The 16,758-nt window shown below is 37.3% G+C and overlaps 2 protein-coding genes across 2 annotated transcripts; both read left to right on the top strand.

The window, feature by feature from the left end:
* The first annotated feature begins 12,316 nt into the window (after window positions 1–12,316).
* LOC113328018 (putative disease resistance protein RGA3) lies at window positions 12,317–12,694 on the top strand. Its single transcript, XM_026575115.1, has one exon. The coding sequence runs from the start codon at window positions 12,317–12,319 to the stop codon at window positions 12,692–12,694; it is 378 nt and encodes a 125-aa protein (XP_026430900.1).
* Window positions 12,695–12,781: 87 nt separating this feature from the next.
* LOC113328019 (disease resistance protein RGA2-like) lies at window positions 12,782–15,203 on the top strand. The gene is made up of 4 exons (XM_026575116.1): window positions 12,782–12,905; window positions 13,022–13,133; window positions 13,499–14,880; window positions 14,923–15,203. The coding sequence occupies exons 1-4, from the start codon at window positions 12,782–12,784 to the stop codon at window positions 15,201–15,203; spliced, it is 1,899 nt and encodes a 632-aa protein (XP_026430901.1).
* Window positions 15,204–16,758: the final 1,555 nt, after the last annotated feature.

Consider the following 16,758-nt stretch of genomic DNA (forward strand, 5'->3'; position numbering starts at 1 on the left):
ATATATCTATGTTACTGCAACATGTTTAATATGTTACCATAGTTGACATTATCATGACATTTCTGTAAATTATTTATTTGTATAACTAGTTTTTGGGTATCCGGTTCAAAAAAAATAACTAGTTATGGACTCACATTAATTTAACATCTTGATTTAATTCTAAGCACGAGAGCTAGCCATGGCTCGTACCTAAGGTTTGAGAAAAAATCGAATATAATACAAAATAATAAACAAGTTGTAAAAATATGTAAGAATATTAAAAATATATATTGTGTTGTAGTTGCGTGGTGTGACGACGAAGGTGGTGGAGGTATAGTTTACTGTGTAATGAGAGTAAATATTTTATTTGGATAACATTAAACAAAAGGAAAACATAGAAGAGTGGTTCAAGAGTTATAATGAATGCAATAGGTCTCAAGGTCGAATCTTGTGAAGTGTACTTTTATAGAATTTATATTTCATGTCCAAGAAGACCAAATCATGGTAGTGGACGAGGCGGATATGGTGGTGACGGTTGTGGAGATGCTAGTGTTGATGGTTGTGGCAGTGCTGGTGGTGGAGGTAGTGGTGGCGCTAGTGGTGGAGGTGATGGTAGTCATTAAAAACTGTTAGTTTTTATGACAGTTTCAATAAAAACTGTTACGGTTACTCAAACAATAGCAACACTTTGTTCCCAAACATGTTACAATAAACTGCTAACAGTAACGGTTTTATGTAAAATAGTTACAGTAGAAATTATTCAGTAACATATATTTTATAAAGTGTTACTGAAAACTACCAACAATAATAGTTTTAGAATTTATGAGTCATTTTTCAATAGCCTTTCCGTAACAGGTTTTATAAACTTTCCGTAACAGGGGCTTTAGTAACACCGCAGAAAAAACTAAAACTGTTACGGAAATAATACAGTAACAGTTTTTAACTGTTACAGATCATCATTTTTCTACTAGTGAAAGAAAAACCGCTTTAGTTCGAAACTGCCGAGGGTAATAGAGTAAAAACATATTTATAAAAAACTTTGGGTGCGAGCATATCCAAAGTTAATTATGGGCCTGACGGTAAGAAAATATATTTTTTTGGGCCTGCGCCTAAAATTCGCTATTGAGAATTGTAGTTTAAAATACCGCCACTCTTCGTAAAAGCTATAGGCCTTTTTTCCGAAAGCGTAAATTCTTTAATCCAGCCCATTTTCTGGTATGGTCCCTCGCGCCCTTTTATGTCATGATTGTCATTCCTCTTTTTGTACAGCCATATACCATGACATGTTTGCCCATTTTCGCAATCGTCATCTCTCTTGGAATAGAACAAATGCCCACCTAAAACCACAACTGTCTCAGTAATCCAGTAAGCAGGTGGTGGTGGTGGAATATGTTCACCAAAGTTTTCATCAGCCAAATCGAACACCACAATCATCCCTCCTCTAGTGTGCCCCCGGTAAAGAGTTCCATTCAAGAAGACACCTGGTCTATCATAAACACTGTAATTAACAGTAAAATCCAAATTCCCAACTTTTCTCCATCCATTCCCACTACCAAGTGTATAACCACGGCCTGTACAGATTTGGTTTCATGATACAACGCGATAACTTTGTACTTACTGGTTGAATGAAGGTAACCAAATCCGCACGACCAATATTTATATGACGAAAGTCTATCTTGGGTTTAGGAAGAATAACATACTCTTTTGTGACGGGGTTACAAACACAAAATCTATCTTTCAGATCACTAAGACATATCAAACCATTTATTGAACCCACATAGGTATAATTATTGTACAGAAATGGATGTTTCATATTGATCCTTTTAATTTTACCAATGGGTATCTCATGATTCTCAATATATTTAAAATAGTAGAATTGTTTCATATCTGTAAACGCAAGAAAACTCAACTTACCAGGATCCATATAATGATTGAGTCGATTTAAATGCATACGAGAGAAAAATGGATGTTGAATGAGATTTCCCCATGTTTTGGATACCAATTTGCATTCTAAAACTGTACCGGTAGGTAAGCGGGTGATAATGTCTAATGTAATATCGAATGGAAGGCAGTTAAAATTCTCCATGGAAACCACGAAGAGACCGAGGGATCAACGTGTTTAAGAGACTCTTTCTAGCTTTAAAACTTGGGATTTAATTTAGGGGATTTTAATAAAGTGCCACACTTCCAATTTGCAGTTCAAGAAAATGGCACCGTTTTTTTCAGAGTTTATTTAATGCCACACATTTGACCTTTTCCATCCAAAAAAACTGTTGCCATCAGTTAATGCATAGGTGGCAGTTATCCAGCTTAGTAAAAGATATATACACCCTCAAATTCATAGTGTACCCGTCTATAACCAATTCAATCACCATTGCGTTGTTCTGTTGCCATGAACCATCATGAGAACGACGAGACTCCATACCAATTTCTCGACTTGCAGATAAAGCCCATCATCCAGCGTATACACCTTGCCTCTCTCCGTCATCTCACTTGGACGGAACAACACCTTCAACTGATCCGGCTGATTTGTGAGAAAGAAAACGGCAGAATGAACATCTTTTGTAATGCACTAGCTGACATGGAGTTAATATCCTCTTCTTGCTCTCGTGTTGTTGTTCCATGATATATGGAGGTCTGCATTTTCTTAAAAAGAGGTTGAGTATTCGCAACAAAAACCCCAGCTGTCTCTATAATGCACTTGATACAGTTCATGTATCCTATGTTCCAGTATAACTGCTGCCACTCTCGACTTGAAAGGAATTCAAAATCACCAGCAAAATATGAGCTATATAACCCAAGTACGTACTTATCCAAGTAGTTTCCATATCAGCTTACCCACTGCTTCCACATGCCTCTTGTCTCGAATTAGCGAATCCAACAATCTGAGAACTTCCCAAAAGACCTCTAACTTAATCATTTCTTGAGTGTAATCACAAACATAACACACTTTCCTCTTGGTAGTAACATCATCACATTCAATGTTTGTGGAGTAAGTGCGTAGATTGATGCAGACAATATGAATTAGTGAAGCAGTTGGTTCCAGATCCCACTCTTTACATTCTTTCTTGCAATATATGCCGAAAATTCCTGTAAGGTCCAGAATACCACTAGCCACAACTAACTGCAATGCAGCTCCCCTCTACCAGTATCAGTGGAACTATATATCTTTTTTACATATAAGCAATTTCTTACAAGCATCTTCTTGATTCTCACCACTCTTACAATGACCCAAGAACAACTGCCATTAAATCCAATCTCAGCCACCGTCTCCTGTAATTCATGACCACCATTTGATCAAAACCAAATTGGGCAAAAACCCATCTTCAGATTACATCAAAACCCCCGATTCAATTCCTTGGTTGCTGTTTGAAGAAGTCCTGTATAGGAACGACAGGCATCCACCATCTGCCACACTTGTAAATCCCAATTCAAAAAATTGAAATCGACCATTGCTTCAAATTGAATCGGCATTTAAACATGAATCGACCCACCAATCACAACATCTCAATTCATGTTTTTTCTGTGGATACAGCTCAATTCTTCAAATTAATACTCAAACCATTGCTTCAAATTGAAATCGACCCACCAATCGGGATTCAAATCAAAGACATCCTAAGTTATCTTTTCTCCACAGAAAAAACCCTAGCTCTTCGATTTATCTTCAAAATGGTTTCAAAACATTAGTTAAACTTCAACCCCTTTGTTCTACATCTGACAACAACCCTAACTTCAGAACTCCTATGTTCGATCTACAACAGCAACTCCATCATCTTCATCCCGTGCTCAAACAATCACAACAGCATCACCGACAATCAACTCTTAACGTTTATCTTAATTTTCTGATATCATAATCACAAAATCTTCTCACGGAAACACGAGAAGAGAAGAATAGGGGAAAGAGGAAGAAGAAAGAACTAACGGGGAAAGATGGTGAACCCATGACTAGTATAATAGGGTTTTCAAGGGTAAATATGTAAATCACGACAGATTATTTTGACCGAGTCAGCGAAAAAGACCAAGTGTGTGGGTCCTGACGGAAAAACTAACGGTTGTGGCATTTAATAAATTCTGAAAAAAACGGTGGCATTTAATAAATTCTGAAAAAAACGGTGGCATTTTCTTGATTCGGGATTTACAAGTGTGGCAGTTTGTTAAAAATCCCTTTAATTTAAAATCCTGGGGTTTAAGAAATTCTGTATTTTAGTGGCCTCAATCTAATGGACAATATCAAAACCGTATATAGTTTAATGGGTCCATTAGCAACCAGAATCGTATATAGTTGAATGGGTCCATTAGCAACCAGAATCGTAATTCATAAAAATCGATTTTTGTTATAGGGAAAGCTGAAACATTTAGGGGGAAAGCTGACTTCTGATCCACGAGATCGGACTTATAGTTAACGGGGGTGAAATATAAACGGTTCGTTGTTGTTGTTCTCTTAAAACCACCATCATCACCACCGCTGGTGTCTAACAGACCACCATGGCTTTCACCATTAATTAGTTTTGACTCTTCAAATCTGATATCTAATTCATTCTTTTTCTGCAGTTAACAAATCTCTTTATATTTTGTTATCAGCTAATATACCATCATATTAAGTACTCTCAGCACAATCAAATGATTAAAAAATATCTATTGATCTACATCATAGTGTATCTCCTTTGTATGAATAGGTATCTGTATCTATTTCAAATGGTGTTTCAAGTGATGGCTTGAGAAGTTATGGTGAGAGTGGTACGGTTCTGCCAACAACATTGGGTACTCAGCTCAGTTGTCCATTACTCCGTTTTATCACATTAATCTTTGAAAATGTGATGATCAGACGAGTGAGACCCTACCCTGTCAGAATTGGTTGGGAAAACAAGTAAATTAAGGCTAAAATAATTGATTCCCTGAAGTGATATGCCCCCGATTACATGCACATATAAAGATGCTGCAACCAGCCAATTAAACTTCACCATTAATTAATTTTGCGTAGATCGGATGAACTTGTCATTATGAACATAACATGACAATTTGACTTCTATTAGGTAGTTTAGCTAAGTGGTGAACAACCGAGAAAAATACCTAGAGACTGGACTGATTTTTTGTTTCACGGATTAGTTGCGAAGGTCCATGGATTCTTTTCCTTACTCGGTTGAACTGTCATCAAAGTACCCTAGTTGCTATAGCAATTCATGAAAATTCTCACTAATCTTTAATCAGATCAAAACTCTTAAAAGAAGAATATCACATAAATTTTGGTGGGAACGAGAAAAGTTAACGCGTGATTAGAGGGTTTTAAAGATTTTTTAGTTCCACCCACATTGACCCAAATTCAATGCTATTTGATCATAGTCGGCTTTCCCCTAAACGTTTTAGCTTTTCCTATAGCAAAAATCTAAAAACCGGCCTGTTGACGCTGTCACCACGCACTATAGGTAGTGCTCCATTACGGTCATGCTGGTGACAGGCCAATAAATACAAGAACCTTTACCGGGTACGCATTTCGTGGTCTAGCGAGCGTTGGAGGCAAAAGCTTCCTTGATATTTGGATCATCATCAGTTGTCAATTTGGATCGTCAAAGACTCAAGGCTGACAACCTACAAAGAGATTCCCTTACTACTGCGAATTCAAGCTTTCCACCTCGACGATTTTTCTTGCATATTCTTATTCTGCTCCTCCAGTAATCAAAATACGAAATAAACTACTAAAGTATGCATCACAGCTGTAATTACTGGAAATCCAATAGCACATCCAAATAGTAACAAAACAAATCTACGACATAATTCAAATGAGCGAAATAGAAATGTTTCTTTGTTTATTAGATTGAAATCTCAATGACGATGATGATGATATTACAAGTATTGATACTTACAAGAACCCAAACTTGCTTTCTCTCAACATGACCTCTCCAATACAAAATATCCAACCCCCTTTACAATGAATCAAGGTCTCTATTTATAGGCAAAACTAAGTAGTGGAGTACAACTCATTTTACTTCGCCGGAAGTCACCCTATTCACGTGATTCTGCTTTATACTTCATCCAAGCCATTTTCAATAAAGTTTTCCCCTTATTTTCGCCGATAACTTCGGTAATTTGTCAGTACAACTGTCTCATTTCTTGCGCAACAATTCACCTTTGTCTGAAACTATTTCGTCTTATTGCTTCTTCGCTAACTTCTTTCTCGCTTGATCAATTTTATCTCCCTTGCTGATTAATCATACATATTTCGCAAATCTGATAACTTGGGTGAATTCATACTACTTCGCAGATCTAATATTCGTAAAAGTAACTATGACATTTGATTTGACTTATCACTGACACTTACCCTTGGGGTTGATAAAACATCTTCTGCTTAAGATTTACTTCGCCTATTCCGTTTAACCTCGTTCAACCACGTGGCGAGTAGGATTTTTGTACCTACAACAACATTCCACTGAAATTAGATTTACCCAAAAAATAAATAAAAAGAATTTATCACTCCTATAAAGCACCTCTAAAGCAACTCAAAAAACGGTTTAAACGAATATTATCAATTGAGACGGATATTACCAGTTCATATGCATATATATACCTTGAGATATTATGAGTACAAGCTTCTATCCCGGTGTATTCGCGACGGATATTCGTGTCTCGCGGCCTGATGATGTTAAATCAACTCCACTTAATGCGATAGACAACAAAAATTATTAGTGAACCGTGATTTTAGACTAAATAAAAACCGCATATACACTAACACTAGGTCCCCTGTTTCTTTTTCCGATGGGAAGGTCCTACTAGTGAAACTGTACTGATTACAAGGGAATCAAACTTATGAGTCACACAATGAAACTCTGGGAATGTATCATCGATCGTCGGTTCCCAGGGAAATCTAGTGTTACGAAGAATCAATTTGGGTTTATGCCAGGGACATCCACCACCGAAGCGATTTTCCGGGTTAGACAACTAATGGAGCGCTGCCGGGAACAAATGTGAAACCTACATATCGTATTCATTGACCTTGAGAAGGCCTATAAAAAAGTCCCACGAGAGGTGATGTGGTGGGCACTCGAACATAAGAGGGTATCACCTAAATATTTATCCCTAATCAAGGATATGTATGAGGAAGGTGTCACAGGGGTCAGGACGTGTGACGATGTCTCGAATGACTTTCCTATGGAGACTGGCGACGGGAGTCCTTTGTGATCGTAAGGTCCCAGCTAAACTGAAAGGAAAATTCTACAGGACAGGAATCCGACCCGCGATGTTGTATGGAGCAGAATGTTGGGCAACTAGAAACTCACACGTTAGAGAGCTTCATGTGATGGAAATGAGGATGCTAAGGTGGGCATTTGGGCATACAAGGCTTGATAAAATCAGAAATGACTATGTCCGTAGTAAACTTGGGATAGCACCAATGAAGGATATACTGTCACAACATCGATTACGTTGGTTCGTGCATCTCCAAAGAAGACCACTTGACGCCCTGGTTCGTTTAGGACGCAATACACGGGCGGAAGGTAGAATGAAGTGTCCAGGGAGACCGAAACTCACATGGGATGAACTGATTATACGGGATTTGACTGACTGAGGCTTGGAGAGAGAGTTGGCGTTTGACAGAACTGCGTGGAAAGCAGCGATCCACGTGAAGGAGGTATGTACAGGAGGTACGTGAGTTGACCCTATTACTTTTGAATCTCTTTCTCTTTTATTAGTAGGATTGTCTAAATCGGGAACATGTAAACAATCATGTCAGAATTGTGAATGGGGGACCCCCAGTAGCTCTGCAGCTCGTAGGATTGTGAAGGGGGGAGATCCCCTAGCCCTGCAGTCGGGACATGGAGTATGTGGATCCCATTGAAGTAATGACTACTGCACCCTCTGTATCGAAAACGAACAAGACACGGAATGTGTTAAGGATTACTCTTACCTCCGAATAAGTTGTGTCTAGGCCTGCAGGCAGCCGGTGTAAAAACTTCGCCGCATCTCTAGAAATAAGATCGCTACGCAGTTTATCTCAGCCCGACCCGGTACTTGCTAAGGACTCTGATTTCTGGTCTAGGCAGGTCCTACCACACATGTGCCTATGGGGTTTTCTCGTGGTTTGAAACCACGGTTCTTATAGAACCACTGGAAAGAAAATTTTGGTAGAAGTACAAAAAATGTTTTCAGCATATTCTTATAGTTGTAGACCTTACCTGTTGCATACAATCAATTCCTAGTTTTCAGAGCCAAAAAATCATAAGCTTTCGATGGCATACGATCCTTATTACTTCTCTTTCATGCTAACTATTGCGCGTATTTCCGAAAGTTTCCTATAAATATATTCTCAAATATTTCAGTGGTTAGTAAAAATGACCCATTACATAATCATTCACATAGTGAATTTTTCTTTTTTTTGATTGGTAAATTAAAGTTATTGAAAAATGGAAAAGGCTAACAAAACATGAACGCACAAGTACTACAACAACCCACCAAAAAAAAGGAAGAGAACACCAACAAGAAACAACATGTGACAAGAAAACAAACTTAAGACTCCTTATACATGACATGTGAAATCTAAGGAGGCCCAAACCAGGGCGGGATTTCAAGAGAGGGGTGCAAAAAAAAAATTAGAAAAAAGTGCCAAATAAAATAACAAAAAACGAATATCCGCAGCACATCAAGAAATTACATTACAGCCACATGATAGAGGTTGATAGCAGTTAAATTGCAACACACAAAGTGCAAGCTTAACTATCAAGAGGTCTTGGATGGGGATATATACTTCATTTTAGTGTGTACAGACACAAAGAACAGAGATTGTGTGCGAGTATAACTAGTGTCACTGTCTAGGGCAACAAAAAATGAACATACTGTGGGTTTTTACTAAAGACGAAAAAAATTCTCATCAAGATACTTCTAGTTTTGATCATCGGCAAACCACATGATCATCCATCATATAAAACTTCGAAATTCGATTAAGAGTTCCAACCAAAAACATAAAATGCATCCTCACCCAAAATCATGAAAATGAAACAAGTGAGAGAAGAAATTGACTCAATTCACAAGAGTTGATTACGTTCGGGTAGATAAATTCACATCTCTCACGATGGTTTAAATTGGTCCTTCAATCTCAAGAGAAACCTCAAGGAGGTTGAAGTGTTACAATTGATTTCTCTGTTGGATATATTACCAAACTGTTCCTGCATCTCTATCTAATGTCCCAGACTCGAGATCCTAGCCATTCACAAGTTCCGGCTCATTTACAGTGCAGTCAGCATACAAACTCTTATACACCCCACCTGCCGTCTTAGTTGTGCCAACATCACACTTCCCATACAAACATATATGGACCCCCACCAACAAGTTTTTTTCTAGGTAAAATTAGGGGAGACCCAAAAAAATAATATTATCATTGTCAGGCCCACAAGTATAAAAAGTAATTTTAGGTTCAGTGATACCCATAATTATATGAAATTATTAAGAATCAATACATAACTCGTTATGCATACTATTTTTTCAGGCATAACTCGTTATGCATACTATCTTTTTCAGGGGTATGATTGACAGCGCAACTTGGACATAACATATCTAAAAATCGGCGCCTTAGAATTTTACAAATTTTATATCGTTGGAAACCTTTTTAAAAGAGCTACGCAACGAGTACAAACAAGAAAATCAAATTTTTGTTTTTAACGAAAAAATCGGAGGTGATCCTCATTTTAGGAAATTTTTTTGAAAACTTGATACTTAACCATTATGCAGTCACCAAAAACGATGCATAACACATTCTGCAGACGCATAACGAATTATGCAACCATTTTTTCGACTGCATAACAAGTTATGTATCTGCATAACAAAGTTATGCATCTATAACAAGTTATGTAACCATTATTTTGGTCGATTTTAGCCGTACATATAAAAAATTGATGCATAATGCAGTATGCATCCATATTTACGGATGCATATCAGGTTATGCATCTATTTTTTCGATGCATAATGCATTATGTAGCCATATTTTCGGACGCATAACAGGTTATGCAGGTTTTCTGGACTGCGTAACAAGTTATGCAACAAATTTTGTAGATGCATAACAGGTTATGCATCCATTTTCACGAATGCATAACATGTTATGCAGACAGTTTCTCGACTGAATGACATGTTATGCAGTCATAACCACATCATCATCTTCTTTCATGTTTCATTAACTCCCACGCAAACCATTATCTTTCAGTTATTCGGGGGCTCTTGGTCAAAATCATGTATTTACACCATCATCTTCTTTCATGTATTTACACCATCATCTGCAATTGAACCTGCATAACAGGTTATGCAGGTTTTCTGGACTGCATAACAAGTTATGCAACAAATTTTGTAGATGCATAACAGGTTATGCATCCATTTTCACGAATGCATAACATGTTATGCAGACAGTTTCTCGACTGAATGACATGTTATGCAGTCATAACCACATCATCATCTTCTTCCATGTTTCATTAACTCCCACGCACACCATTATCTTTCAGTTATTCGGGGGCTCTTGGTCAAAATCATCTATTTACACCATCATCTGCAATTAAACCTTCTTCACAACTCATCAAGTATTGCTTACTCCAACTCAATTCACGGCTGAGAGATTCATAAAAATCTGAAATTCATTGAAAACAAGTTTTGATCATAAATCTATGATGACCAAACCGTGTTCTACAAACCCATTTAGGGATTTTTGCTGCTACCATTAATAACAGTAGTGAATTTAAATTGTAATGAAGAGAATCGGTAGTAAGAGTGTTCGTCGTTAATTCGAAGAAGAAGACGATTTGGTGCTGCTGTTGAGATCAATCGAATTTAGGCATGAATTTTTTCTCGAAATCAGTCGAATCTCTACCTTTTTCTGAGATCTAGGTATAGTGGAGAAGAAGAAGAAGAAAAAAAGACGAAGAAGAAGAAGGAAAAAAAAAGACAGAAACAAAATTTTATATATTTTGGGTTTGAGAATAATTTTCTTCCAGAATTTGGATGCGCGCCTGTAATTTTGGGAGCGTGGGTTTCACAACAGAAACATCAGGAAGAATGGATCTCCCTGTCGTTTTCATTTTTTTCTATTGGTGCACTATTTGATACCAACAGCGCCAGCACTAACAACCTTAACAAGTACTATATTTATCCGTCGTTCTTTAGCTAATGTTCTTTTTCTTATTTTGTCCAAAAATAAATAAATAATTAAACATTATTTTCTCTTTCATTACTTTGTTTATTTACTTTTTCCGGATCCATTAGAATTTGTCAAATGGAATGATTCGAGATACCGAAGTATATCGTATAATGCGTGTAAAAGTATTACTTTCTTCAGAGTGCGCTTTTGGGCAATAATTAGAGAAAGACTTTAGTGGCCTAATGAGCATTGCATCCTCTTATGTATCAGCACTTTAATTTACTCGCCCATTTCCGCCCGAAACATCCTAAGCGTGGGGGAAAGCGTTAATAAATTTCTACCAACGCCATGTAAAACTAACAAGTATTCTACTCCCCAACGGTCTAAAAGTACTACATTTGCACATGGGACGGACTGTCAAGACCCAGAATATATACACTTCACTGTCTTGAGTCTAAGTTACACAAATTCAACTTAATCCGACAATTTATATTCAATTACCCTTGCTCTCCATTCAATAACAAATCTGAGACTACATATTTCCTACCTGCTTTTGATCTCATTTCCTCATCCGTTTCATCAGTCTTCTTTTCATCATTACCATTCTTCATATTTATATATCATGGCAATGCAAGAGTTACTTGTTAGTGGTGTAGCTGGATTACTGAAAAGTTTGAGTTATGTTGTTTCTCAACAGATTAGTATGGCTTGGGGTGTCAAAGATAAGCTGGAAAACTTGAAAGAACTTTGGAGATGATAGCAGCTGTAACAATGGATGCTGAGAACAAGCAAGGGGAATCTCAGGTTGTGAGGCTTTGGTTAAAAAGGCTCAAGGATATTGTCTATGATGCTGATGATGTTCTGGACGAGTTTTCTTATGAAGCCATGCGTCAATCTGAAATTGGCGGCAAGAGAAATAAGGTACGGCAATTTTTTTCATCATCCAATTCAGTTGCCTTCAAGTTCAAGATGGGTCAGAAAATCAAAAATATTAACAAGAGGCTAGATGATATTTATATTGAGATGAAAACTTATGATTTAATTTCTTCCCCTGATAGTAACACTTATGATCACAACACAGTACGGCAAAACCGACTAGTTTCATCATATGTAGATGAATCGAGTGTCTTAGGAAGAGATAATGATAAGTCAGCCATAATAAATATGTTAACTACAGTCCAGGAATCATCAGCATCATCGTCCTTATAGTTTTCTGTCGTCTCCATAGTGGGTATGGGTGGATTAGGAAAAAGATCACTTGCTCAAATGGTCTACAAAGATGACTCAATACTGAGATCTTTTGATAAAAAAGCTTGGGTCTGTTTGTCTGATGATTTTAACTTCAAAAAAATCTTAATGAACATGATTGAGTCACTTGCAGAGAAGAAGTGTGATGATTTTTCAAATCACACGGTCTTGGTTGATAAACTTCGAGTAGAGCCAAGAGACAAAAATTATTTACTAGTACTCGATGATCTGTGGAATGAGGATGCAGAGGACTGGGAGAAGCTTAAGGGTTTTCTAAATGTGGGTGCTCAAGGGAGTAAAATCTTAGTCACAACACGTAGCAACGTAGTTGCCTCAGTTGTCCGAGATGTTGCCCCACCATAAATCCTGAAAGAGTTAGCAGATTATGATTGTTGTTCTATCATCAAGACCAAAGCATATTCCCCAGGTGGAGCTTTAGAGACTCCAAGCATGACATGTATAAGAGAGAAAATTGCGAAAAAATGTGGTGGTTTACCACTTGCTGCAAATGTTCTCGGTATTGTTTTGCGCTTGCAAAACACCGAGACTGATTGGCTCACAATTCTAGATCACGGTAGTTTGAAAACGATAGATGCGAAAACCAAAATCATATCTATACTAAAATTGAGTTATGATAAATTACCCTCTCATTTGAAACTTTGTTTTTCATATTGTTCATTATTCCCAAAGGGTATGGAGATGAAGAGAAAAACTTTGAACCGTCTATGGATGGCCGAAGGGTTCCTTCATCCATCTCATGGTGGATATCAATTGGTTACTGGCAAATTCATTTTTCTAAGATGTGAATAAGAACCAGTTAGGGGACATCAAATCATACAAGATGCATGATTTAGTACATGATCTTGCCCAGAGTGTCAATGATATCCATGATATCAAGGTAGTGAATTCTGGTTAAACGGAATCGATTTCTGAATTTCGCCGCCTGCTATTAGTTTTTGACAATCAAACATCAAATACATTTTCAAAATTCTTGAAAAAACCCAAAAGACTTAGGTCTTTGTGTTCCGTTGGCCATTCGATAGAAAATTTACTGCATACCAAGAATCTGCGTGTTCTTATTTTGTATCGTCAGCATGCTTCTCTAAATATTCTATCTCCGATAATTAAGCTTAAGCATTTGAGGTACCTTGACCTGTCTTATTGTAGTTTTGATGATGGAAAGGATGTTTCCATCAATCAACTTTACAATTTCCAGACATTAGTGCTTCTTAGTTGCACGAATTGTAAAATGATTCTTGTAGGCATTGGGTCTCTGAAGATATTAAGGCACCTAAATCTCTCATATTCGGATGTCGAAAAGCTACCAGATTCTGTCGTTCAGCTCATGAATTTGCAGACATTAATACTTACAAATTGCGAAAGATTAGCAGCATTACCTGTAAATATTGGGTCTTTGACAGATCTAAGACAGTTGAAACTCAATTACTGTACTACTTTACAAGTTCTACCTAGAGAAGCAGGTACATTGGCACAATTAAGGTGTCTGGATTTGTCATCTTCTGGGATTAAAGAGTTGTCTGAATCATGCTTTAGCAACCTTAGTAATTTGGAGTCAGTCGATTTTGGAGCCTGCAAGCTTCCCAAAGAAATTAAAAATTCCCCAAAATTGAGAATCTTTAGACATAGGAGAGAAGACACAAATGAAATGCCTAGAGGTATAGAAACTCTAACTTGCCTTGAAGTGTTAGATTCCTATGTGGTGAGGAGCAGAGAAACGATTTTCTGTACCGATGATGATAGTGGGATTGTAGAATTAGCCAATCTAAATTCTTTGAAAAACTTAACTATTGACCATCTGGAGTTCGTGAGAGGTGGTATTGACGCAGACAGAGCAAAGTTACAAGATAAGACAAACCTATGTGATTTGTTGCTAAGATGGGGGTCCAATTTTGATGATGACGATGAAATGGCGTTTGATGAGGCATTGGAGGGTCTCGAACCTAACCGTAATTTGAGAACACTGAGAATATTTGGTTTTCCTGGTTTTGAGCTTCCGAAATGGATGGGTTCGTCTAATTATCTTCCGAATTTACTGAAATTAATTCTTTGGGGTTACAATAGATGTGAGAATCTACCTGCGCTGGGGACGCTCCCGTGTCTTAGTTTTCTTTATATTAAGGAGACGAATTCACTGAAGTGCTTCGGTGAAGAGTTCTATTACCAGCAAGAAGAACAAGAAAAAGAAAAGACCATCAGCAGTAGTAGCAATTCATTTCCTTCCCTTGACACGCTATGGATCAGGGGATGCCCAAAACTGACAAGCATACCAAACTCATTTCCTTTTCTTAAGATATTGTCTTTATCCCACACCAACAACAAAGCAATAACCTCAATCTTAGCTACCGGCGGTCTGACCTCTCTCACAAACTTCGTTATAGATGATTCTCCAGAACTGACATATATCCCAGTAAGGGTGTTATTCCAGAACGTTACTCAGAATCTTCAAATTCTATCCATCAAACGATGCTCTAAGTTTCAAGGTTTTCTAGAAGATGATGATCTAAATATCTACAACAACAACAAGGAGGGTACTGATGATGAAGATTTGGAAGAAATGCAATCTTTTTCAGGTCCAGAAATCAACTCCAACTCCAACTATATCAGCAGTTCTCCCCGCTTATTAGAAATGATTGTATGTCCTGTTTTAACTTTACTCCCGGATTTACGATCGATCACTTCTCTCCGGAAATGCGACAAATTGAAAGAGTCAATACCCTACGATCTCAAGAAATCTCTTACATTTCTTGAAGATTTGGAAGTTGATTTTATTCAAATTGAAGACAAGCATCTACCAGATCCGACCAGTGTATATGATTTAATTAATTTGATGGAGGATCAGAAGCAGAAGTAGATCCCTCCAATCCCAACTACTACCAACAGGTCCTTTATCTCTTCTTACTCTTTATTTCATTATCAAATTGTTTTAATATCCTTGCAACAGAGATGGATTTGCAGAAGTTTTTTTTTTTTTTTCAGACTGATAGTCAAAGCCTCTATACGTTCTTGTAACTTTTCCAGAATTATGAATATCAGCTTCATTCGGATGGATGTGAAGATGGTTAACGGCTTATATAGAGAGGTAACTACTTGAAACAAAGATCAGTTCAATATGTTTAATCAAGTCTTAGCTTTCCATGTTCGGTAGTGTCTGCTACCAACAAATAATATTTGTGCCAAGGATTTTCATTAAATCTTGTTTCTGCAGAACCATCAATTTTTTGTGATGATGAGTCAATACCAACACCTTCACACTAAATTTACTCTTTGGTTTGGAGCTAGACAAAGCATTTGTGTCAATAAAGCGGCTCCAAAACTCATGTGCTAGTGGTGTAAATTTGAAGAACAAAACCAAGAAGACTCTGAGTTACTAAAGCAAAATTGTATCACCTGTTGAATCACTTCAGGGAAATTGAGGAGCACCATCTTAATTCTCGTCCTTTTATAGATGATATTTGAGAGCCAACAATCGATTTTTTATTATTTCTCTGTAGTTTCCGACTTCTTTCTTGCCTCTGCAAATGATTGCTGGTGGTTGTTGTGCCAACCTAGTTGGGATGACAGGCACCATAGTGATGCTCATGAGGCGGAAGTCATTTTCCCTCTTTTTTTCGTCTACGTCATATTCTGTTTTGGAATTAAGAGAATGTACATAAAATGAATTTTGTTCACTTCGATCGGGGTAAAAAAAATCTCTGAACCAGACTTAATTGAAGTTATTCGATGTATCATAAACTCGTTTTTTAGAAAATCAAATCGAAACCATAGACTGATTTTATTCAGCAAACACACAATAATATTCAAGAAGGCAAGAGCAAACACAAACACAAACAACTTCAGAATAAACTCACAACACCGAAGAGGGTTTATGACCTCTTCCTTGAAAGCAAAAACAAAAACCAAAAGAAAAGATAAAGCCTAGTTCAAACAGAATAAAAAAGAGTTGACCGGAACAACCTTTAGAAGAAACGAAAAACAAACAAACGTGAAGACAGATCGATGAAGTTATTGTCCTGCGTGTTGGTTGTGCCTCCCTACATGCATCTCTGATTCAGTTGGCTACCGGGCTGCATATAAAGTTCCTGCATTCTTAAACAAACCCCAAACACTTGAATCGAATCTCGCTCTTTCTTTGTTGGTAGCTAAATCTGCAACATTAACAATCACTACTGGATAGACCAAACGATTATTCAATATACCTCGATAGAAATAGCTGGCTAGGATGTTGGTTGTATCATCTTGACCAAAATCGGGGGCGCTTGATTTTTTTGTGATAGTCAGAGGAGTACTGGTTGAGAACTTTTGAACATGAAGATTTTCAAAAGGAACCCAATCACTATGCATTACGGAACTGTTCATCCATGGTTCAGTGTGGACTGATGTAGCAGCAGCAGCAAAACGACATTTTT

The sequence above is a fragment of the Papaver somniferum genome, unplaced genomic scaffold, assembly GCF_003573695.1.
Source record: "Papaver somniferum cultivar HN1 unplaced genomic scaffold, ASM357369v1 unplaced-scaffold_107, whole genome shotgun sequence".
Taxonomy (NCBI): Eukaryota; Viridiplantae; Streptophyta; class Magnoliopsida; order Ranunculales; family Papaveraceae; genus Papaver; species Papaver somniferum.

Excerpts from the sequence above, each read along its gene's own strand:
- LOC113328018 (XM_026575115.1), top strand. The coding sequence starts at position 12,317 with ATGGGTGGATTAGGAAAAAGATCACTTGCTCAAATGGTCTACAAAGAT.
- LOC113328019 (XM_026575116.1), top strand. The coding sequence starts at position 12,782 with ATGACATGTATAAGAGAGAAAATTGCGAAAAAATGTGGTGGTTTACCA. Across the intron at positions 13,134-13,498 it reads CAAATTCATTTTTCTAAGAT|TTTTGATGATGGAAAGGATG; the intron begins GTGAATAAGAAC and ends GTCTTATTGTAG. Across the intron at positions 14,881-14,922 it reads CTACAACAACAACAAGGAGG|GTCCAGAAATCAACTCCAAC; the intron begins GTACTGATGATG and ends AATCTTTTTCAG.